At 42.3% G+C, this 26,229-nt stretch overlaps 2 protein-coding genes across 13 annotated transcripts in view; one reads left to right on the forward strand and one right to left on the reverse strand.

Annotated features, from left to right (window-relative positions):
• ANAPC10 (anaphase promoting complex subunit 10) overlaps positions 1–25,254 on the reverse strand; it is a 96,331-nt gene extending 71,077 nt beyond the window's left edge. The window contains exons 1-5 of one of the 10 annotated variants that reach the window (XM_039539368.1): positions 24,627–24,793; positions 15,146–15,266; positions 12,645–12,735; positions 10,420–10,540; positions 385–890 (exon numbers count right to left, since the gene is read on the reverse strand). In XM_039539368.1, the coding sequence (XP_039395302.1) occupies positions 852–890; positions 10,420–10,540; positions 12,645–12,735; positions 15,146–15,266; positions 24,627–24,785 (531 nt within the window). In that variant the 5' untranslated portion in view covers positions 24,786–24,793 and the 3' untranslated portion in view covers positions 385–851. The other 9 variants (XM_039539367.1, XM_039539370.1, XM_039539366.1 and 6 more) reach the window with 9 other exon arrangements.
• Positions 25,164–26,229, forward strand: part of ABCE1 (ATP binding cassette subfamily E member 1) — a 29,114-nt gene continuing 28,048 nt past the window's right edge. For 2 of the 3 annotated variants that reach the window (XM_039539359.1, XM_039539358.1), the window contains exon 1: positions 25,279–25,460. The gene's annotated coding sequence lies outside the window, so the exon portion shown is untranslated. The other variant, XM_039539360.1, reaches the window with a different exon arrangement.

The following is a 26,229-nucleotide window of genomic DNA, read 5'->3' on the forward strand; positions in this document are numbered from 1 at the left end:
GGAGTATGAGTACTTGTAACAACTGGAACCTGTCCTGGGCCAGACATGCTTCTTCTGGAGTGGAACACAGCAATTATGAACTCTATTCTCTGTCATGGGGTGAGTGCAGTAGCGTAGCTAGGGGAGAAGCAGGGGGAGCGGCCACTCCCCACTGAGCACAAGTGGTGCCTCTTTAATTTTTTGGAGGCTCTAATTTTTACTCTGAACGGGGAGGGGCAACATAACAAAAGGTGCCACCCACTTGTACTCACCCGGCAGGGCTCTGGGTCTTCAGCAGCAGGTCCTTCAGTGCCGCCAAAGACCCGGAGCGCGTGAAGGACCCACCGCCGAAGTGCCCACCGAAGACCCGGAGCGCCGCCCAGTGAGTACAAGCGCCGCAGGGGTTGGCGCCTTTTTTATGTCCGCCCGCCCCGTTTGCTCCATCTGGCTACGCCACTGGGTGAGTGATGATTTTTCGTAGGTCACTGGGAGAGCCAGCCCCGTAAATAGAAATGGGGAACATTCCAGGTTTGTTGCTGCCCTCCACTGGATTCTGCCTCTGATCAGCCAGTTGTAGGGGTGGACACGAATGCCTTGCCATCTCAGGTATGCCACTATCACTACTAGACGTTTTGTAATAAATTCTCAGTGCTGAGGAAGGTCTGAATGGCAGTACCTTGTAGTGGTAATGGTTTGGTCTCATGGTGAATCTCAGGTATTTCCTGTGGGCCAAGTGGACAGCTATTTGGAAATGCACGTCCTGCAAATTGAGAGTCATGAACCAACCTTTGGTCTGAAGAGATGGAATGATGGAGGCAAGTATTACTATCCTGAATCTGAGGTGAAGTCCAGCTTCTTGGGATCTTTGTCCTTTAATACGCCTTTTGTTGATTTTGACTTTTCCTGCACTGCTGCAATCACCAAGGCATATGTAAGGCAAGGAATAACCCTTTCCACGTTTTAATATAACAGATTCATCACTTTAAGCCAATAAAAAAATTGCTGGTCTTGCAGTCTAGTTGTGCGTTGTGCTGCCAAGACAAGAAAGCAGTTCCTGAGATATTTGTGAAGGCAGCATACTCAACCTCCTAATGAGGAAATTCCTCACATTTCTCTCCAGCCATCTTCTCTGACCAATGGAGCACAAGTAGCATTGACAGGTTTCAGAAGCAGTCAAGTATAGCTTTCCTCCGTTACAGGGAGGATTGCTGTGTCTTGGAGTACATACAGAGCTGCTCTACTCCTAGAAGTGATTCTGTTAAAATGGTATTGCATATTTATATCTGTGGTTTCCAGATCAAACTGTGCTGCAACTACTGTTAGAAGATGCTTTTCTAACTGCCAGTGCCACAGGCTTAACCCAGAATCAGAGACAAGCTGCATAAAGGAGAAACGCTGTCTGACACTGGAGGGAGTGCTTTGTCATGCATTATCACTTAAAATAAAGGGTCTAAAGGCCTAATTATGCCCTCCGTTACATCCATGCAACCCCACTGTCTTCAGCTCATTTACACAAGTGTAAATTGGAGCTTAAACAATATTGTTGATGTACAAGAAACAAAAGATTTCATCTTACTAACTCTTAGCTGGAATGGCTCTGCAGTGTTATCAGAAGTAAAAGTTTAAAATTAGTCACTAAAGGAAGCACATAGGACTCTGACATAAATTGGGAGAAGATCTTCTGAAGACGTTGTAATTTTTACATACTCACCTTTCAAAGTAGAACCATACCTTCAAAAATCACTTGCAAATATTTTATGATCTAAAAGACTAAAGAAGGACTTGGAATGTGATTAACAGTTTTGAACATTTTTTCTATAAGTGTTTTACCCTTTTGGAGATAAATGCAAATGGACTTGATGTACAGTTGCAATTCCTAGCTTGGTACACTTCAATAATACTTTGTATAAGCAATATGGAAGAATATATGTGCATTTACATATATTACATCTTAATACATTAAGATTACACTAATCTAAAGAAGAATTCAATTTACAAAAGTACACCAATTAAGCAATGCTTGTTTGCTGGCTAACTACAACAGATTTAAGAATGTGAAGAAGCTGTTTTCAGATCATTCAAGCAAGGCGTGGAGTATTAATGTGGAATAGTAATGGATTTCTATTAACAGGAAAAATGGTGGGTATTTTCTGAAGTCGCAAGCCTGGTGAAATCTGGATTCCTTACTAGAACAAAGCAGAAAAATAAATGAAATTTACACTACTTGAATGAATTTCCAGTTTTAATGAAAGATGTTTTTATGAACTTTATTTATGAAGAAAAATTTCTTGCATCCCTAAATATATGGATCACATTTCCTACTAGTGATGGTTATGTCTTCTCACCCAATCCTAATACTGGAATATAGTTTCCTTTATGTGCACAGTTTCAAATGTTAAATACAGAAAAGGGGCTAGATTCACTCCTGTTACAGCAAATGGGTGCAAGTTGCATCTCTTTGCTGCAGTAGGGGCACGTGAAGAAGCAATTCACCCATATGGGACACCAGGCAGTGTACCACTACCTTCTTTTCTTGAGTGGCTCTATTATGTAACAACAGCTTTAGTTTTCTGACTGAACTCCACTGGAGGCTTCCTAGGTGATGCAATGAATCAATGACATTTTCCAGGCACTCTGGCCTTTTACCCAAAGCCTAAAGCTGCCTGATACAACAGGCCTTGGAGACATCTTGCTCCCCCCTCTGGCTGGGTTTTCCATCACTAGGAATACACAGATGAAATAAAAGCAAGAGACTGAATATAACCTGATATTCAGCTTGCACTTAGCATTGTAACACTTCTTAACAGATAAACTTCTCATAGTTTAAATATCTTGGTGGGGGGAAGAGGGTGATATGATGAATTCAGAAAAGACCAGAAACTCAGCATAAAATTTTACTTATATCATTCACATTTTGACTATTTTCACATCACATGGAAGTGTAACATCTTGAACCATGCACTGAAGTCTGGCTCCTATCCCAAAAGTGCTTCGGTGGGCTGGCTCAGTAGTATTGTCTGCACTGCTGCATGCGAGAACTCTGCTTCACTTCCAGTCTCAATTTCTTGCTCCCTAGGCTGGAGTGGAATGATGCAAAGAAATCAGTGTACTTAGCCCCTGGAGAGGAGGGATTACCTCACATCTCCCAACACTGGTTCTTGCAGCTGAGTAAGGGAGTAATGCTGCCAGACTCCAAAGGGAGTCCGGTCCTCCTCAGCTTGAAGGACAGCAGTGGTGATTTATTCCTCAGAAGAAGGGAATGTATTGAGGGGGGCAATAAGCATTTAATCTTTACGACTCTAAAAAGGTGCACCTGGGTCTCAAAATATCCGCCCTAGTTAATTATTTAAAAAAACTAGGCTAACCATGTTTTATTCTTTTGAAAACTCTGATTGTTGTCAGTAGAAAGAAAACACATGAAGGCATCATAGGATTTTCATTAAACTCCACAAACTGGGCAAGTATCCATGGAAAAATATAAAAAGATTTAGTTGAATTTTCCATAAAGTTAATCAGTCCTGAAACCAACGGAATCATTGTATAATGAAGTGGCTTTTGCTTTAAAGATCTTGTAATAGTTCACACTGCTTTAACCACTTACTTCTGAGTCAGAGAAGCTGATGAAAACAAAAAACAAAACTCGTTTACATTGCTGACTAAGAGTTAAAAAAAAGTAAAACCACCTTTTGAGAAAAATGTAAGGGAACTGTCATACAATTCCTGAAAACTTTAAATATCAAAAAGAAAATTATAAAACTGTAGCACTTGATGCCAATATTTCACATGGACAACCCAAGGAATTAGCTATTAATCTTTTACAGCATAAAAGTGTTGCATTTCATTAATTAGCAGCCTGAAGGCTACATGTTCTTCCCAGATTTGCAATAAGGAAATGTATGTACACCTGGCATGTATAAGAATTATTGGTCTCATGTGAGATAATATCTTTACTATTAGTGAGTAGGTACTAAAACACCCCTTAATATAAAAAGGGAAGACAAAAGCTGTTTTGTGTGTAATTACTTTCTCTACAAAATTAAAAAAAGGAAAGATTTTATATGAAAAATATACAAAGGGAAAGGTGAGAAAATACTCCAGATTAGCCTGAGAAACAGCAGATGACAACAATCCAGTATATAATTAACAGCATTTGTGTCTAAGACAGTAAAAAGATACATCTCAAATCATCTATGAAGTACTAATAGACACACACAACAACCTCAAACGTGGAGTTTACTGCTTTACTTAGGTTATATGTAGAATATTATATTAAAACATACCATTATAAAAAGATAATTACTGGAAGAATGGATTTGGGGGATATGAATCCAGGATAGTAATTACGGACAACAGTGACATCTAGTGGATGCTTTGGAAATGAAACAAACTAAAATTACAAACAAGGTAAAAATTCAGCTCCCACTTTGATGTAGTACAGGGGTCAGCAACCTTTGGGAAGTGGTGTGCCAAGTCTTCATAAATTTAAGGTTTTGCGTGCCAGTAAAAGGTTATGCATGCCAGACCAGCAGCACGGGCGGCAGATGGAACCCCAAATCAGCAGCGTGCCAGGTTCTATCCATCCAGGCTGGCAGCAGACTGAGCGGGGCCGGCGGCCGGGACCCCAGACCAGCAGCGGGCTCAGCGGCATATCCCACTGTCGTCTGGGGTTCCATCTGCCAGCCCCTGCCAGCCAGGGTCCCAGTCATTGGCCCCGCTCAGCCCGCTGCCAGCCCACATTCCGTCCATCCAGGCTGGCAGCGGGCTGAGTGGGGCCGGCAGCCAGACCCCAGCTGGAAAGGGGCTGCCGGCCGGGACCCCAGACCAGCAGCAGGCTGAGCAGCTCATCCTGCTGCTGGTCTGGGGTTCTGTAATCCAGGCCAGCAGCGGGCTGAGCAGGGCTGGCAGCCAGGACCCCCAGCTGGCAGTAGCGTGCCACTAAAAATCAACCCGCATGCCGTCTTTGGCACACATGCCGCAGGTTGCTGACCCGTTGTAGTATATAGCACTCTCAAGCAGCTGTGACACAAATGCATGAAAAAGATCCAGAAAGAGACCAACAAGAGTGGCAGAGGAAGTGAACTTTAAAATGATGTGGATTCATTTCTTTAAAAAACAGGAATAAAGCTTTTGTAACCTCACTTCAGGATTCAACATTCAGGATGGAAATACGTTAATAAACTGAGAGATAACCACGTGGTATAAATGTGGTGCCAGGATGAAATGCACTACAGTTGAAAGCTATTCTGGGGCAACAAGATTATCACCCCTCTCTCTGTTTCTGCACACTAATATTTATGTGTTTTGGGTTTGTTTTTTTTAAACCATTTAGGATTTCCCACCCCACTAGAGCAGCTACCACAATGCAGGACAGCTGAGGTCTCCCACTGTATCAACCAGCAGCTGTTGATGAGGCATTTTAATTAGCAGGTTAAAGTGAATTGAACAATTTATGACACCTATTCCTGAGTAGTCCAACTGCTTTATTTTCTTTTTGGGGAGCTTATTTGAGACCAAATTTGCTTTTACTGTTTGCCAAAAATACTACTTTATATTCAAAACACAAACCATCACTTAGAAACAATTCAGACTTGTCATAGGCTTCATGACAAAAAAATTTATCACTAAATGCCAATATGGAGTTAAAAAAAGCAAGTTTTGGGGAGTTAATGATGTAATGATTTAACAAAGCCAGCAACTTTACAAAACATTCTATACTCAATTTTGATTATGACTTTCTCAAGGCCTTAGGCATGAGCCTTTATTTTCATGGAATTAAATGGAAAATGACTTTCTAGTTTTGAGAATTTTGAGAAGTATTTTTGACAAATAAATATAAGATTTTCCAACATATATTTGCATTACATCCACATGTATGCCCAACAGTTGCTGGCCAGTGCAACAGAAGTATAAAGGAAGAGGTTAGGAGTTCCATTTAAAAAAAAAAAAGCATGAATACCCAAAAGCAGAGTAGTATTTACCAGCATAACTGTATGTTTTTCAACACTTTTATTGATAGTCTTCAATTGTAACCTAATCTAAGCATTTTTGATCTCACGTAGTTCTGAAGTACTTCAATTTTTGGAAGAGTTAGTACTGTGATTTCCCCCTCTGCAATGACTATTGATTACAGTGTAGTCAGCAGTTGGTAACTATGAAATGCCCCTTTACACTGCCAGAACAGTGCAAAAAAAGGGGCCTTAAAGTAAAATGAGATTTAGGCCTTATTTTTGGAATTTGACCTTAGCTCTTTCGCCTGATCCAAAGCTCATTGGAGGCAGTGAGTCTTGCCATTGGCTTCAATGGGATTTGGATCAGATTCCAATTCTAGCTTCCTAGAAGTAAGAAACATCTGATTGCAAAGAATATGTATGTAGCACTATACACCTGTACCACCCATCAAAATTCTTCTTCCTAAATTCTTGAACACTTATCTCTAGTTAGGCATCAGAATGTCTTTATTGCCCATTTGTTTCTTAAAGAAATTAAGAAAAGTAATTTGTGGTTGACATTACCACCTCTGCTAGTTTTCAGTCTAATGCTACAAAAGCATTTAAAACCAGAGCCTCCACATCACAGTACAAGTACACTTTTCGTGGTAAAACTACCATAGACTTCAATGGGAACAGCTAAACCAATACTGAACACTTTCGAAAATCCCATCCCTCATAAGATCTATATATTTAGGCCTTGTCTACACTGGCAAGTTTCTGCACAGTAAAGCAGCTTTCTGCAGTGTAACTCCCGAGGTCTACACACTGCCAAGCCACTTAGTGGCAGAAACTGTGCAGTTGCAGTGCTGAAAAAAAAACCACCCCATCGAGAAGCATACAGCTTTCTGTGCTGAGGCTACAGTGCCGTGGTCCCAGTGTAGACACCCTCAGGGCTGGCTTTAGGCCGATTCCCCTGATTTTCCCAAATCAGGCCCCACACCCAGTGGCCTTTTTAATTTTTACTCACCTGGCGGCGCACCGGATCTTCGGCGCCACTTCGGAGGTGGGTCCTTCACTCGCTCTGGGTCTTCAGCAGCGGGTCCTTCAAGACCCGGAGTGAGTGAAGGATCCGCCACCGAAGACTCGGAGTGCTGCTCAGAGAGTACGAGCCCCACAAATCGGGCCCTGCACTTGCTAAAGCCTACCCTGGACACCCTGATCTAATACCGTGCTGCAACTGTCCTCTGGGAAGTGTCCCACAATGCCTGTTCTCACCTCTCTGGTCATCGGTTTGAACTCTACTGCCCTGCCCTCAGGTGACAAACTGTGAGCTCCACCCTGTAAATTCCTTGGTAATTTTGAAAGTCCCCTTCCTGTTTGTTCGGTGACGCATGCAGTGGTCTCAGCACATCTTTCCAGATGGCCATGCTTGCTCCATGCACCAGGTGATCCCCCGCTTGGAGCAATGCTGAGCTGCTGGACCTCATCAGCATTTGGGGAAAGGAGGCTGTCCAGTCCCAGCTGCGCTCCAGCCATAGGAATTATGATTCCTACAGACAGATTTCACGATGCATGACAAAAAGGGGCCATGACCAGGACACACTGCAGTGCAGGGTCAAAGTGAAGGAGCTGCGAAACGCCTACCACAAGGCGTGGGAGGCAAACCGCCGCTCCACTGCTGAGCCCATGAGCTGCCGGTTCTACAAAGAGATGGACACATTACTCGATGGCGACCCCACCCCCACTGCAAAGGCCACTGTGGATACTTCAGTGGCTCACGTGCCAGACAAGAGTGGACCAAGCCCAGAGGAGGAAATCTTGGACGAGGATGTGGATGAGGCAGAGAATGACTCGGAGGTGAGAGATGCATGCAGCCAGGAGCTCTTCTCTACCCTGTAGGAGGCTAGACAGTCACAGCTGTCACAGCTTGGCAAAGCGCAAACAGGAGAGGAGGCCCCTGGTAAGTGGCTTTGATTTTGGGAATCGCTGAAGCGAGTTGTTGGGGGCAGGAGGGTTGCAGAAAGCAGGCTTGTGTCTGTAAGATGCGCACACCACCACATGCCTACGCTGAGTGGCAGAACAGGGTGTTGATTGACTCCCTCACTTCACGAGAATCTGCCGCAGAGATCTCCACAAAATTCTCATGTAGATACTGGGCAATCTGCTGCCACAGGCTCTTTGGCAGACCTGCTTTGTTTTTTGCCCCATTAAGGGTAACTTTCTCAAGCCACTCTGCCGTTCCACCGGGGGGGGAGGGGGAGGAGATAAAAGGCACACCATTGCTGCACACAGGCAAGCTGCATAAGGGCCAGGGTTTGAAAGCAATATTTATTTCATTAACTGAAAGCAAACAGAGCCCTACAAAGCAACATGCAATTTTCTTAACCCTTCACTGTGCATCGTATGACCAATCACAATCATCTCCTGGCATTACAAGCACTACACTCCCAAGCATAGCAACAAATATTAGTGGCTTTCAGCTTCAAATTGCTGCCTCCAGGCATCCCTGATCCTTATGGCACCATGTTGCACCCTCTAATACCCCTGGTTTCTGGCTGTTTAAACTCAGCCTCCAGGCGCTGAGCCTCAGTGGTCCAGCCCTGAGTGAAGCTTTCACCCTTCCCTTCACAAATATTATGGAGTGTACAGCACGTGGCTATAAGCATACATATATATTGTCATCGGCCAAATCCAGCCTCCCATATAGGCAGCACCAGTGGGCCTTTAAATGGCCAAAAGCACACTCAATAGTCATTCTGCACTTGCTCAGCCTTTTGTTGAACCATACCTTGCTGCTGTCAAGGTTTCCCACGCATGGCTTAATAAGCCATGTCACTAAAGGGTAGGCAGGGTCTCCCAGGGTCACAATGGATATCTTCTGGTCTGGGAAGAAAGTTCCTGCTTGCAGCTTCCTAAAAAAACACTGTTCCGTAAGATGTGTGCATCATGCACCTTTCTGGACCAGCCTGTGTTAATGTCCGTGAAATGCCCATGGTTATCCACAAGCGCCTGGAGAACCATAGGGAAATACCCCTTCTGATTAACGTGCTCGGTGGCTAGGTCATCTGGTGCTAGAACTGGAATATGAGTGCCACCTATTGCAGCCCCTCCCCTCACCCCCCATTGGGGAAGCCCATTTGTTCAAAGCCATCCACAATGTCACGCACATTGCCAAGAGTCATGGTCTTTCAGAGCAGGATGCCATTTATGGCCCTGCACACTTCTGTCAACACAAGTCCAACAGTCAACTTTCCCACTCCGAACTGATTAGCGACCGATCAGTAGCAGTCTGGAGTAGCCAGCTTCCACAGTGCAATCACCATGCACTTCCCAATGACAGGGTAGCTCTTATTCTCGTGTCCTTGCACTGGAGGGCTGGTGACAGCTCATCACAGTCTCACGAATGTGGCTTTCCTCAAACGAAAGTTCTGCAGCCACTGCTCGTCATCCCAGACGTGCATCACAATGTGATCCCGCCACGCCTCAGTGCTTGTTTCCCAAGCCCGAAAGTGGCGTTCCACTGTGGTCAGCACCTCTGTGAATGCCAAAAGAAATCTCGTGTCATAGCTACTACGCATGGCGAAATCAGTGTCACACTCCTCTTGCTTTTGTAGTTTAAGGAATAACTCAACTGCCACTCATGACATCTAGTGAGAGCGAGAAGCATACTGGTCAACAGTGTGGGATCCATTCCTGCAGACCGAAGAGGCAGAGCGCACAATACACAAACCGTTGAAAGATGGCGCCAAATGCAGACAGAAGGACAGGGATTGCTGGGATGCAAAGCAATGCACCACAGGTTATTGAGACAGGACCCAAGATGCCCCACAACCCCATCTGCCTTCCCACAACTCTTAGTAGCAGAAGAGGAAGAGATGCTCTGCCCAGAATGCACCGGTCCAAATACCGATGCAAGTACTGCAAGTGTGAACATAGTATTACGAAGGCAACTGACAGCGTGAACACACAACAGCGGTTTCCCTTCAGCATGCTCCGAGTGGCATTGTTGCTGCCGGTGCTATAACTCTGCCAGTGTAGACATGCCCTTAGAGTTACAGAGCTTTATTATGAGGAGAATGTAAATAATGGCATTGGATATTGCTGGGATCTAATTTAGGGAAGTATTTACATATTCCAAGACTACAAGCAATTACCAAAATAAAAAAAAATCCACATTCCCTGCAAAGGCAAAGCAAAGTTTCTGACAACATACAATAATGGCCCACTTGGTGGTAATGCATTGTCCCATTATGCGAAAGACTTGGGTTTAAGAGCAAACCTGCAACTCCTTTCCCCAAAGCCAGTGATACATGGACATGTTATTGGTGAAACATACAATTCTGAAAATAAATAAGGGCATGAAAAAATTATATACAAGTTTGCATTTGACATCTCACGTTTCTAATTTTCTCTCAAAATTCTATTACTGCAGTAGAAATGGTGACAATGTCTTCTTAAAAAAGAAAAAAAGGATGAATCATAATTATCAGGTGAAGAATTATTGACCTACCCGAATTTCCTGAAGGTTGTGGAAGTTATTTCCTACTCTGACAGAGATCTTGCTTGGGGTGTAGCTTTCATCAGATTTGTAGTCTGCATAAATACACAATGTCTTCACCGTTGTTTTTCTTCTGTAAGCAAGAAGCAGCAAAGGCTAAGTAAGCATCCTAAGGAAAAATTATCCCAGGAAGGGTTTCTCTAGATTTTGTCAAGAAGAAGATTTAAATATTGTAAAACTTGATACAAAATGTGACACTGCTGATTTTTAGGATCACTAGTGCAGTAGTAGCTAGGAATTTACATATTTTTATAAAGTACATACATAGAAAACAACTTACAATGGCTAGCAAACTACACATGCCTAGAGAAACATTAGCAACCACATTGTCAACATGTCAAACAAAAAAACCCAACACAACATAAAAATTAAACACAAGCCAATGCAAATATATCTTTCATCATGCACTATGGTGCCCTGCTAAGGAAAGCAGTTCTGTGAGGGAATCAACAGAGAACAGGACTCAATTGCAGAAGTCCTGATCTCAGTCTTGGGAGAAGTCAACCACATTAATGGAATGCAAGAGTCTTGTAGCCAGTCGTATCTTCTACAGTGGAATACAGCATGAAAAGGTGTCCCACTTTAATGGGCAGTTAAATCAGGGCACTAAATATCAACACACATCTTGAACTGCAGCCAAAAGCAAACAGAAAACTAGTGCAGACATATCACCATATCTTAGAGACTGTGATACTGTAGAGATAACCCAGCACAGCACTCACCTGGCAATTGCTTAATTGGTCATTTGCTACAATAAAACTGTAAGAGCATTTATAAAACAGATTTTGCAAATGAACATAAGAACATAAGAATGGCCGTACCGGGTCAGACCAAAGGTCCATCTAGCCCAGTATCTGTCTACCGACAGTGGCCAATGCCAGGTGCCTCAGAGAGAGTGAACCTAACAGGCAATGATCAAGTGATCTCTCTCCTGCCATCCATCTCCATCCTCTGACGAACAGAGGCTAGGGATACCATTCTTACTCATCCTGGTTAATAGCCATTTATGGACTTAGCCACCATGAATTTATCCAGTTCCCTTTTAAACATTGTTATAGTCCTAGCCTTCACAACCTCCTCAGGCAAGGAGTTCCACAAGTTGACTGTGCGCTGCGTGAAGAAGAACTTCCTTTTATTTGTTTTAAACCTGCTGCCTATTAATTTCATTTGGTGACCCCTAGTTCTTGTATTATGGGAATAAGTAAATAACTTTTCCTTATCCACTTTCTCAACATCACTCATGATTTTATATACCTCTATCATATCCCCCCTTAGTCTTCTCTTTTCCAAGCTGAAGAGTCCTAGCCTCTTTAATCTTTCCTCATATGGGACCCTCTCCAAACCCCTAATCATTTTAGTTGCCCTTTTCTGAACCTTTTCTAGTGCTAGAATATCTTTTTTGAGGCGAGGAGACCACATCTGTAAACAGTATTCGAGATGTGGGCGTACCATGGATTTATATAAGGGCAATACTATATTCTCAGTCTTATTCTCTATCCCCTTTTTAATGATTCCTAACATTGTTTGCTTTTTTGACCTCCTCTGCACACTGCGTGGACATCTTCAGAGAACTATCCACGATGACTCCAAGATCTTTTTCCTGACTCATAGCTAAATTAGCCCCCATCATATCGTATGTATAGTTGGGGTTATTTTTTCCAATGTGCATTACTTTACATTTATCCACATTAAATTTCATTTGCCATTTTGTTGCCCAATCACTTAGTTTTGTGAGATCTTTTTGAAGTTCTTCACAATCTGCTTTGGTCTTAACTATCTTGAGCAGTTTAGTATCATCTGCAAACTTTGCCACCTCACTGTTTACCCCTTTCTCCAGATCATTTATGAATAAATTGAATAGGATTGGTCCTAGGACTGACCCTTGGGGAACACCACTAGTTACCCCTCTCCATTCTGAGAATTTACCATTAATTCCTACCCTTTGTTTCCTGTCTTTTAACCAGTTCTCAATCCATGAAAGGACCTTCCCTTTTATTCCATGACAGCTTAATTTATGAAGTAAATGAAGTAATCTAACTAGCTCCTACCCATGTTACTAAGAGAGACCTCAAATCTGCATTCCTTGTCAATCAGAATTTTGAATGCACTTTCATGAGAGTTGTAATCACAACTTATTAGCCTTATCATATGCAACAAATCACACAAATATTTAGTACCTAAACTGGATGTTCACCAAATGAGGCTGTGACCCATCAGATTGCCAGTAAGTTTCTAGATTATCATCTCGTAACTGGTCCACTCCAAAGCCTAATGGAAAGAAAAAAGGTTTACAGTCTCCTGTATTGTGTTCCGTTGCTGGTATTACACAAATCATTTCAGCAGGATGGCTACCATGATCCTTGTAATGCAAGTTCACACATGTGAGAAGTACTTCTAGCCATTCAAGTTTTCAGATCTCTTTATTAAGCAAAATGCATGCAGAAGAGCTTATTCTTATAAACCCAATCCCAAGTTGTGCTGAGTATCCTCAACTCCTATTGAAACCAATGGGAATTGAAAAAATTCAGCATATCCCTGAATGAAGTCCCAAATCTGCAGATTACTGTTCTATTTTTTCCAACATCCAGAACTGTGCTAAACCTTTCACAGAACATAATAAAAGAGGAGGTCTGTCTGGCAAAGATTATAAACAATATTGTAAAGTTCTATTTGCAAAACAGAACTTGGAACTCATAGCCATAAGCTTCACTAAAACTCAGTTTAAAAAAAAAAATGGTGTTAGTTGTCACTTCCATTCACATTTCCAAAGAAAGATGCCAGAATTCTGATAAACCCAGTAAGATCTGCAACAAAGATTAACGTAAAGCACTTGGCCCACTTTTTTTTGTTAGAACTCTCCTTGTAAATTTCTGATACGTTCCCAGTTGTGCTCTGCAAGTATTTTGCAGACAGGGTCTTATATTCTGTAGAAATTTAAAGGGGGGGGGGGGGTAGAGAATTAATTTTAACATTATAATCAGTTAAAATATTTTTAAGGGATCCTTATAATTTAGGGCCTTTTTCATTTGAAAAAGCCTGAAACACTATGTAAAAGCAATAACACTTTAATAGTGCAGTTATACTGGATACCCGTGCTGCTTGGATGGTGGAAGGTGTGTGGCCCAGCTGCATCCAAAGTATGCTGGTATGAAACACACAAGACTTGATATGTTTTAACAAGCTGTGAGTATCCTGGTTATTTGTGTTCTCTATCCCAAGGCTCCATAACCAGACTGGGGATATCCACTACAGTTCCTGTGGCTGTATTTGGGTTTAGATTAAGACAGGAAGGTGCTATAGAAGAACAATTATTACGGTTATCCTTGGCCACTTTAACCTCCCTCCTTCATATTACTCTTCTCCTGGCCCCCCGTATTTTGTTGTTTTATAAATAGTAGGTATTTCTGAGGTAGTGGGCCAAAATTACTTAAAAATTGTTAAGTATCAGAGGGGTAGCCATGTTAGTCTGGATCTGTAAAAGCAGCAAAGAATCCTGTGGCACCTTATAGACTAACAAACGTTTTGGAGCATGAGCTTTCGTGGGTGAATACCCACTTCGTCAGATGCAAGAAAATTGTTTAAAATTGTTGTTTATTATGGGTCTGATCCTGCAAACCCTTACTCAGTGGAATAGTACCAATAAAGCCAAAGGGAATATCCATGTAAATGAGTGAAGACTACATGCATGAATGCTTACAGGATTGAGCTCTATACACACATAATACACCAGATACAATTACATAAAGGAACTATTGTAAAACTAACATAAAACAGAATAGTTTGCCATGTTACTATACCTGATTTTTCAGGTCATTCATCTATTTTGTAATCAAAAGGCTGATCTTTACTTAATCATTATTTTAAGTAATGATAAAATACTTTATTATAATAAAATGCCAAACAACTAATACTTAACTATAATATTTTTTAAAATAAAGAAACTTTACTCTTTTGGATAAGCTGTCTACTGAATGAAAGTACACAACTACCTCAAGTACACGTTTCTCTGGCAATACTTTTATTCACTGACATTATCTCTTAATTTAAGTCTAAATCTTATGATTTTTGTTTTATACCAATCATAATTATTTGTCCCTAACCACTGCCAATCCTTTGCTACTCTTTCCCTCTTTTACTGCCATTCAGCCTATTAACTTCATCGCCTTTGCTACTCCCCCACATTAGCTACAATTCACAGTTAGTGTTAGTAGCTCCATCTGCAAAAAATAGTGAATATTAATAATCCATATCTAAAGGACATTGTGTTACCCAAAACAGAAGTATATATGTGGACATCAGATCAGGTATGCTCAACCTGAGCACAGTCTCATAACCTACAATGATCCCTGTTTCCACACCTGTTGCAAATTGATTTAATTATTTTCTGACTGATATCTATATAATAGCAGGGATTTGAATATGTCCAACAAACACAATATGGTCAAAGAGCTACTCTTGCTTGGGAGACATATTCACTTGAAGATAAGAAACAGAGAAAATAACAGTGATCATTTGCTGATTTATCTAATTTATAAATTAATACTAGCTTATTTATGTGCAATTTCATCATCACACAATTTTACTTAGCAAGGTCAAAAAGCTTTTATTTTCCTCGTAGGAAAAAACCCTCCCTGAATTTCACAATTATTTGTTTGTTTTGTTGTGTTTTACAATTTACCTGGCTTACAGGATGAAAGGGACCAAACAGCTTGAGACCCTATTTCCCGAACAGTACCAGTCCTTTCCAACTGCTTGGGATCAGCACCTGGTGGTGTCTTGTTAGGTGTGGTCATTTCCCACTAATAAAAGAAGAAAAGATGGAGCGTAAAATTATAAGGTTCTCTCTTGTGCTCATCTTGATGAGAAAAATTGATTTTGAGCTGCTCAGCTAAGAGTTTTACACTGTCAGTTCCTAGAAATACACATAAGAATAAAGTTTATTTCTTTAACAACCTTCATGGAGCATGCAAAAGTCTCATGTTCATCAGAATATTTATCAAATGCCATTTTATGTGCATTATCTGTCTCTTCATCTCTCTTGGGGAAGTTATGCCACTTTGTATAAAATACCTAAAGAGCCACCGGGCCAGAGAACAAGAATGACTATTACATGTGGGAGACCCAAGTTCAAGTCCCTGCTCCAATGAATATTTAAACAAAGCCAAACAAAAGCTTCAAAAACAGGACAGATGGAGAGACACACAACCCAGAATACCCTCTATGTCTGGGTCTCCCACATCTAGAGTAGAGATCTGAACCCAAGTCTCCCCTCTCCCAAGTGAGTGCCCTAACCACAGGGCTACACATTTTAAGGTGGGCACCACCACTATCTCCCCTACTTTGCAAAACTACCTTTTAAAGATACCTGGAAAGAAAATGTTTTGGTTGAATGATGTGTTTTGAAACAGACTTTTCCAATTTAGCGAAATTATTTGGAAGTTTTGTATTTGGTTTAGGTCAAACTGTATGTGATTTTTTGGAACTGTTAGTGAATCGAAAAATCAGTTGTTCGCCGAGCTCTACTAATGACCACAGTAAATACCTTTATTTCACAGGCACATCATCATCTATGGTTAAAGGTGGCATGAATATCTCTCTTCTAAGGAATCAATTTCAATTGCTTCTAATTTTTTAATTATCTTTTTGTAAGCTTGTTCTGAGCCCAGGAGGGGACCTTTTTGAAAATCTGAGCAAGAAGAGTTCATCCGTATTTGAGAATAAAAAGCATGGTGGAAAAAATGCATCTCATGTGCTGCAAAGGAAATCTTCCCCACTCCCCATAGTACCTCACCAATCTCATGTAGAAATATAAAGTTAGGCAAGGAGGTAGTCTAGATCACAGATGTGCCTTTTCATGGTCTGTGCAAACTAGGTTATTTTGTAAATTGTTATTTGGGGGGATGGGGTGAAAAGGACTTTTTGCATGCACACTCAATTTTGTAAGGTGATCCCTTAACAGAGCATCAATATTCTATTGGTTCTAAGCAGGCATCTGTAGATTACAAAAATTCATCAAGTATCCTGCCTTCTCCCATATAAGTACACAAGAATGGCCTTACTGGGTCAGACCAAGGGTCCATCTAGCCCAGTATCCTGTCCTCCGACAGTGGCCAGTGCCAGGTGCCCCAGAGGGAATGAACAGAACAGGTAATCATCAAGTGATCCATCCCCTGTCGCTCATTCCCAGCTTCTGGCAAACAGAGGCTAGGGACACTATTCCTGGCCATCCTGGCTAATAGCCATTGATGGACTTATCCTCCAGGAACTTATCAAGTTCTTTTTTGAACCCTGTTATAGTCTTGGCCTTCACAACACCCTCTGGCAAAGAGTTCCACAGACCGACTGTGCATTGTGTAAAAAAATACTTCCTTTTGTTTGTTTTAAACCTTTCTAAAGCATTAGATTGGGTCCCAATAGAGTTCAATTCTGTTTATACCTTTTCCATACCTGCCTCTACCTCAGACTTTTTGCATGGCCTTTGGCAAGCAAAAAAAACCCCTTTGCCTCAGTTCTTCATCTCTAAAGTTGGAGTAATACTACTCAACCTCTTGAGGCATTAAGAGGACAAATTTATTAGCCTTTGTGAAGAGCTCAGAACTACAGTAATGGGTGCCACAGAAAAGCCCATAAAGACAGAAAAAAAAAATCCTTATTCAGTGGAAGGTTTGGATGGCATACAATAAATGAAGGTCACACAGTGGCACACCCTGAACAAAGAAGGCTAAAAGAAGTACTGAATTATCTTATTCACTGAGAACCAGTCATCCTGTGCACTCATACCTGGCATGGGTGCTGCAGGGGAAAAAAATAAAGTTTGTGATCATGTAAATCAAGAATATAGCTAAAGCCCTAATCCAGCAAAGCATATAGGCCATGTCTACACTAGCGATCTTACAGTGGCATAGCTATACCGATGCAGCTGCACCACTGTACCAATGCACCTGCACCACTGTAAGATCATTCATGTTTCTGCTCTATGACGATGGGAAAGAGCTCTCCCATCAACATAATAAAACCACCTCCCTGAGCAGCAATAGCTATGTCAGCGGGAAAACATAGCACTGTCCACAGCTTCTGTCGATGAAAATTATGTAGCTCCGGGGTGTATTTTTTTCCACACCCCTGAGCAACGTAAATTATACTGACAAAACTAGTAGTGTAGACATGGCCGTAGATGTAGTGCTTCACTTTACACTCAAGAGTAGTACCATGGATATCCATGGGACCACTCGTGCTCAAACTTTAAGTCAATTTAAATGATTCACTGGATTGGGGCCAAAAATACATCTGTACAAAGATGCAGAGTTAAGCTGGGGTAGGCTAATTTAATTTGGGAATTTTCTGGACTTTTGATTGCTTCAATTTACAACCTTAACGGTTTATTTATCTTCCTCTCTCTCCATACATTTTGCGCTGTGATTCCACTCACTCACTCTCACACACACACTTTTCAATTTTTATCTGTTTTAATTGCTTCCTTTTCCCTCATGTTCAATTTTATTGTATTTTGTAGTTCAATTCCCTCAACCGTTCCTATATTAGACACTGGAATGCAGTTTATAATTTGCTCACCAACAGATCCAATGATTATATTACCTCTGTTTTTTAACTTTGTCATCAGTTGTTTAAAATAACTACTTTAAAAGTAATATCTAGTTTTTCCTTACTGCATCAGTAACTATAACAATTTTAAGAACTGTTTGCTGGAATTAATTATCAAATTATAGCAAAATGGAAAAAAATTGATGGAGACCTTTAAATTGCATTAATTACCACCACTGGAATAATTTTCAATCTAATAATAGCAAAAAAAACTTTCCAGTTCCTCAGATCTTGTTTCCAAATTGTTTGATGTTTTGAAGATTTTAGCCAGTCCTGAAGAATTACAGGATATCTGTGGTCTGCGACCAGTAGTTTTTCTTTTACTAATCATAGTTTGAATTTTTGGTTCTTACACACTGATGGAAGAGAGAAATTTTTCTTGGCTTCATGAATCTTGAAAAATGTACTGTCTACTAACTAGACCAAGGTCACAGAGCATTTAGTTGCTTGTGTCACAGCAAAAAATATAGTAGATGAAATTTTAAATACACTTTGGAGATGCTCACATTTATACAGAGACCAACCTTGCCACACTCTCCCACTTAGTCACAATTAATGTAACAGTTTGGGACACAACACATCTTCGCTCCACCAAAGAAAATTATATCAGTGTACTCCAATTTACAAGAGCTATCATCATCATGTTAGTTTTAAACATAGTCTCTAACAAAACCTCACATTCTTAATTTTTTAATAATAATTTCCCTTTTTGAAGTAAAAGGAAACCCCATGGTTTCCACAGGCAAATCTGCACTTGTACAGATACTTTTGCTTTTCCTTCCAGTGGTCACGTTTTCTGTTTAAAAGTGGGCTATAAACCCCTTAATCAAGTAGAAGAAATCACTTTGCAAATGTAGACTATTTCAAGGAGACGGATAAACATATTCTAGACTCTCATTCATTCTAGACACTTCCCAGCATAATTCTAAAGTACGGTACAGGCGAGTCGCATCATACGCGCATTTAACTTACATGAATTCAACTATACGCGCTCAGCAAAAAAAAAAACAAAAAGAAACAACAAGATACCTGTAAATAGTGCGGGTGATTCCACCCAATGACCGTATGCCCCAGACTGAGCGTGAGATGGGAGACATGAATCTGCTGTTCCCTCAGTCGGTCTCAGTTCCTGCATGCCTCTCATAGTGTGAGCATCTCACCGCACTGACTGTGATTCTAGTGTTTAAAGATAAGTATTTTTTGTACAATATAGCCCCTAAACGCAAGCCAACTACTTCATCTGGTGCTCAACCGAAGAAACAGCAATCTGTTCCAACGCTGGAGGAAAAACTGGCTGCGTTGGACTTATTGAGAGATGGTATGTGGCGCGTAAATATGGCCACAACAAATCTAGCATCCATGCCATCAAGATTCGAGAGAGAGAAATTTGTCAAGCCGTGGCATCAAGTGCTCCAATAACTGCTAAGGTGACGAGCCAGGTGCGTGATAAGACTTTAGTGAAGACTGAAAAGGCATTAAACTTTATGGCTGGAAAACATGAATCATGAATGCGTGCCTATCGATAGCAACACGTTGCCAGAAAAGGCTCTTACCCTCTACGTGCTGTTCAAACCTCCTGCCGAAGAGGGACGGCCTTCTGATGAGAAGGAATTCAAAGCCAGACAAGGTTGGCTTAACAGTTTTAGGAACCGCTTCAACCTCAAAAACGTGAAGACTACTGGTGAAGCTGCATCTGCCAATGAAGAGGCAGCAAAAGCCTACCCCGAACAATTAAAGAAATCATAGAAGAAAAGGGCCATCTTCCAGAACAAGTTTTTAATGCTGACAAGACTGGGCTCTTCTGGGAAAAAATGCCCTACCGCACTTATATTTCAAAGTCAGAAAGACAAGCCCCTGGCTTCAAAGCAGCTAAGGACCGTGTGACTGTGTTGTTTTGTGGCAACGCGGCTGGGCATTTAATAAAGCCGGGATTGCTCTACAGGGCTGCAAATCCCCATGCCCTAAAAGGCAAGAACAAAAATCTCCTGCCCGTGTTCTGGCAATCAAATAAAAAGGCTTGGGTGACAGCAGCATTATTTCTGGATTGGTTCCACAAGTGTTTCATTCCGGAGGTCAAGTGGTACCTCAAAGAAAAAGGACTTGACTTTAAAGTGTTGCTGATTGCAGACAATGCTCCTGGCCACCCTGCGGCATTCCGGTTTGCCCATAATGACACTGAAGTCGTTTTTTTCTCTCCCCCCCACCCATACCACCTCCATCCTCCAACCTCTCAACCAAGGCATGATTAGCTGTTTCAAGGCCACGTACACGAGTCTTACGTTCCCACGGATACGTAGCGCTATGGATGCTGATCCCAATCTTAATGTGATGGAGTGTTGGAAGTCCTTCAACACTGCCAATTGCATCATTTACATTAAACAGGCAATAGAGGCAATCAAGCCTGAAACAGTCAACGCATGTTGGCAAAACCTGTGGAAAGAATATGTGAATGATTTTAAGGGTTTCACGACCATTGACAAAGAAGTGAAATGCATTGTTCAGGTGGCCAGGCAAGAGGGTGATGATGGCTTCGTCAACATCCTTGAGGAAGAAATTGAAGAATTAATTGAGCGCCATAGAGAAACATTGACTAATGAAGAGTTAGAGGAACTGATAAAATAGTCTACAGAAGATGAAGATGACAACGATGAACAGAAAAGCCAGCAAGTTGGAATCTTCATAAATTTGGTGAAGTGTTCTAAGCAGCAAAACACTTGAATGATTTAATTTCTGAATGATCCTCTCTACGGGGATGAAAAAAAAAATCATGTGTAGTATTTACAGATTTTTGAGGGCGATCAAGAAATGTTCAGATGAGCCTATGCAATCAACTCTCGCTGAAGCAGGCCAACCCCAACCATCTCGTCACTCCTCTCCGTCACCCACGTTCTCCGACACCTCTGTCTCCTGGATCAACATCAAGCCCTGGCAACCCCCTGCAATTACCCCCGTAATTAAAAACACAGAACTGTAAAATTATATTTTGCATATGTACTCATTACATACTGTACATTACTGTATACATATTACTGTACAGGGTTGTATACACAAAACCATGTACAGTATACTGTACTTTATGGGTGATTTAAGGGATTTTCAAGGGTAATTTTGACTATACGCGATTTTCGCCTTACGCACTGACTTTAGAACCTAACCCCCATGTAAGATGCAACTCCACTGTATTTAAAAATCACTTCTTCCTGAAATTTTCCCAAAGTTTGTTGCTGATGTCTGAAAACACATTACAATCTCAGAGCCACAACTTTGAAATTTCTCACAAGACTCAGACTACAGAAAACCCCAAAACAAGGTAACACTGAAAACTAAAAAAGCAATTATTTAGCTATATTTTCATAAGAATTTTATGTTTCAACATGGACCCTGATCAAATACTGTGGCCCTGACCTAGCAAAGGCATACTTTACACATTATGAGTAGTCCCATTGACTTTGATGCATAAGTCTTGGCAGGACTGGAGCATGAAAAGTCAGACACAACTTCTATTTTCCTCCCTGCCACCCCATCTCCTTAGCCCTCCAGATCTGCTACAGCCTTTTCCAGCTCCTAACACTATATATCTTGACATCTTTATGAAGAGAGGACTGCAAAATATAAAATTTCAACTTGCTTAAAATACCATACAAGAACATGCAGAAAGATAGGACCAAGAAAGCTTTACCATTTACTCAGACAAGAGGTATGGGTGAACTGCTCAGGTGCAATTATCCTAAACTTCTGAGGTATGGGTGTTCAGCACCCTAAGTGAAAAAGAATTAACACCCAATATAGATCTAAAGCATATTGTGAAAGATCAAAGATTCTTCTGCAACCACCAGAATACTAAAGATTGGTTGTCTGAAAAACAATTGATGCCCAAGCCTCCCAATGGCACTTGGTAAAATTCTCAAAAAAGACTCTCTACATGTTCAACCAATAAGTATGATATTTGCAGTGACAATAAGGAAGATTTTGATCAAACATATTTTACACAAGGGGTTCTGAAGAGACATCAAATTTACAAAAGCAATTAAAGATTTCAAAGCGGAATATCAGATGATAGTACAATGGCAATATTGTTGCATTCTCAGTAAAGATCTGGCTTGATCTAATTAATAAAGAACTGGAGCCACATAAGTATAAAATAAAAAATAGCAGCCAGAGAAGCTATGGAACTTTTCCCAAAACTAAGCCAGCGTGATTGACCCCAAATACAAAGGTTAGGGTCAGAAAATGAAGAGGCTAAAATGTGGCCATTGCAATATAAACCTGAATGACTTCCCTTCTAGGACAAAGAGTTGTTGAAGACCCAGATGTCCAAATCTAGGATTGCAAAAGGGATTGCCACAGTTCACTGCACTAAAATAGTGAGAAAAATATACAGGAAAGTCATTGACAATAGAATGGCTGAATTCAAAATGTTGTCACTTTTTATGAGCTGCATTCTGTCCAACCAGTTCTGTATCTATACAGAACATTTTTAATCACATTCTGATTGGCTTGTTTGGAGCTTCATAATAGGATAGGTGCCTGGAAAGTAATCAAGTGGTAAGAGCACATTAGTGTGTAAAGGCAGATACAAAAGAGTTGTAGGCCTGCTAAGTGAAAAGTTGATTAATGAGTTCTTGTATTTTATTTAAAGAATTGCAAGTAATTCATTGTGGCCAATGTGCATCTATTTCTGAATAATAAATATGCTGAGGGAAAATAGCAAGGTAAGAGTAATTTCCACTTTTTTCCTCCCCGGGCTATAGAAAAATCACAATTAATCTGGCTGGAAGTCTCTTCCTCTCCTCTCCCTGTATGTCTCAAACCTTAGCAACAGGGAGGAGGGGAATACTTCCAGCTGAAATTTCTAGGGAGGCATCTTCTCCATCTAGCGAGCCCCTAATACCAGCAGACCATCTTTAAGTTTCTAGTGATAGCATTTCAACCTTGAAATTTAACAATTTAGCTTCTAAATGGCATTAAACTGTACATAAAAGGATTTGTTCTGTACAACAAACACCACCCCCTCCACCTCTCATTTCCTCCTTTTGTGCTATTCCACAGCAGCCTGATGGCAACACAATTCACCGGGGGAAAGACACCTTGGCGTACCCTTGGCCAAGACTAAGAAGGGTATGTATTTTCCAGAAACTCGTAACCTCTAAGGAGAGGGCTGAAGGGTAAAGGAGTTCTCTTCTCTTTGGGTATCTCCATGAAGTTACCCAAACAGCAGTCATCTTAATAAATATAAGATTAACAAAGAAAATGGAATTAAAATAAAATTAATGGCTTGCTTAACATATCTAGACTTATACTTTTCATAAGATAAACTAGATAAGGCATTCTCAGCTTAGCTACGGAGGACAAAGGGGAAAAAAAAGGAAAGAATAGTTTGACTACTCTAGTCTGCCCATCAGACCATAATGCTGTCTACAGACAGATGCATCTTCCTTGATACTCATTGCCAAGCCCCAATCAGATATAGAGATACTAACAGCTTTCCCAAATAATTTTCTCTTCTTACAACCCCATCCCAACCCACAGTTTTGAACTCACTGCTTTCTCCAAGAGTTTGTCTACACACTATAAATATATTAGTTTGAAACCTATATAGTTAAAGTGGTTCAGCCATCTAGTGTTGACAGTTATAACACTGCATAATGATTATACCACTATGGTTTATTCCCTTAAATGTAAAGGAATAAGCTATATTGATGTAATTGCTTGTACATTAGGAGTTGTACCAATAATTATTTTGGTTAAAATTAAATACATACACTCCTGACCATAACTGTTAAAATCAGTGCAAGAACTGCAATCTTATATCAGGCCTAAGAGATAGACCACTGAAAACAAAGAGGTCACCTACACTGGATTACCTTGATGTGAATAGCAGTGCATACCGAAGTGCTGCACTGGAACGCCCCTGTGTGGAAGCAAACAGAAAGGTTTCTAGTACAGTCCTCCCCAAAAAGGACGATGTTAATATGAACTAGGAGCCTTTTAAGTTCATGCCTGCAGCATTCCACACAGGGAAGTTACACTTTGTTGTGCACTGCTGTTCACTGTAGTTTCAACTGTAGGGCAGCAGAAACATAGCAAAAATCCCATTAACAATAATTCACAACAGTCTCTCTCTAAAGGCTTAACAACCTAGCACAGATACCAGCTTTGAGAGACCACTCTGGCCAGTCATATCTAGTTTAAGTCAGGCTTCTTTTACAACTCCACCAAGATACTATTTACTAAAAAATATAATTATGGATGGGTCCCCAGGCCCTCCATCACATTCATGATAATGGGATTTGAAATTAAATAGTTTAGCCAACCTTCAAGCCGTATCAGGTTTGCGGATTCCTGACAGCCTGACCATGTTTCGCTCCTACACGCAATCTGGCAAAGTTACTAAGATAAAAACTAAGGCACATTTTGGGAAGTGTAAAAATAGTACCAATATACAAAATAAACCCCTACGTCTAGTCAACACAGTCAATTAACTGTATCCAAACTCAGCCCTGCAAAGGGGGCGGGGAGGAGCAGTTTGTTCAGGTGCTGTAACCGGAGTCACATACTTTTGGCTTAAGAGAGAGAACTGATACGTAGACTTCCAGACCCCGAAATCTACGGGTCCCCTCAGAGCGGAGTCTGACACACCGAGAGGTGCACCTAGCCAAAGCCACCCTGTAGGGGGGTGCTTGCTGGCGGTCCCGAGAAAGGCCTGGACGAGGCATGGGGAAGGGGCTTCGCTCTCACTCCAGTCAGCGGGGTCTCCGGCCGGCGGCCCCGTGCGGGGAAGCTGGCACTGCCCGTACCTGTGCAGTAGCCAGGCAGAGGCGCAGGCTGTGGCAGTGCCAGGTCTCAGCACCACTAGGGCCCCTGAGAAACCAGGAGCGATGAATTCACCTTCCAAACAGAGCGAGAGCGAGAGACTCTCGGGGCTCTGGGCACCAGCTGCCACCGCTCCGCGTGCGCCCTGCTGCGGGGCCCGCCCCTTATTACGGAGCGGGAGAGGGAATATGGGAGACAGCCGGCCCGGAACCTCCTCACGGGGGGATACTCACGTTACAGCCGCCCCGCCCACTCCGCAGCTCACGCGCCACTCCGTCCCCCAGCGATGACGTCACGCAACAGACGCGTCCGGAATCGTCTCCGAAACTATCTTAACCACGCCCTTGGCCTGAGGCGTCGCGCTCCTTTAGCGTCCCCCTGTTCTCTATGGTGAGCGTCTCTTCCCCTCTCTCCTCACGTCTCTATGGTTCGCAGTTCCAGCTCCTCTCTGGGGGTGGCGGCCATTTTGGCCGGGTGGCAGTAGGAGCACGTTGTGTGTCTGCCTGTGAGTGTCGGGACCAGGCTACTCCCCTACCCACCCACTGGCCCCGGCCGGGTGGTTTCCTTCCCGTCCTCTGGTAAGTGGAGTCAATAGCGGGGCCGGGCGGTGCGCAGGAGCCCCGGGGAGACCCATTCCCCGGCCAGGGCCAGGCGGCGCCGGGGAGTCGTTGCACCAGCTGGTACCGGCGAGAGGCGCCGCGTCTACGATGGGGCAGGAACAACCCCCGAGCGGGGTCCGGCAGCCGCCCGGCTCTCTCCGGGGGGGCTCGTGTCTACGCGATACCCCCCTCGCCGGGTGCTGTTAGCAGAGCTCCTCCCTCAGCCCGGGATGAGTGCGAGGCCCCGACCCTCTCCCTAGGGTGACCAAATGTCCCGATTCTATAGGGACAGTGCTGATTTTGGGGTCTCTTTCTTATATAGGTTCCTATTACCCTCCCCACGTACACACACACACGCTGTCCCGATTTTTCACACTTGCTGTCTGGTCAACTTTCCCCTCCCCCTGCTGCCTAGAGCCCCCACCCAGTTGCTGCGGTATTGGGGCCCAGACCCCCCCTCCTTCGATACCGAACGTGCATGGGGGCACCAAACACACAGCTCCACTGGGTTGTCAGACCACAGCCTCCCCAGTGGTGACAGTGGGGATCCCCGACACCCCCTGTTGGGTGATAGACACCCCCCCCCTTCCGCCACCTACTCTGCCACGGAGGGAGGCCCCAATACCATAGTTTGCATCTGGTGGTGCCTTTGGCAAGGTGAGTCAATCTCTGTGTGCTCTCGTTTCCCCATCTGTAGAATGGACACTAATACTCACATCAGGGCATTGTGGTGAGAATAAGTTGATGT

The sequence above is a fragment of the Mauremys reevesii genome, linkage group 5 (assembly GCF_016161935.1).
Source record: "Mauremys reevesii isolate NIE-2019 linkage group 5, ASM1616193v1, whole genome shotgun sequence".
NCBI lineage: Eukaryota > Metazoa > Chordata > Testudines > Geoemydidae > Mauremys > Mauremys reevesii.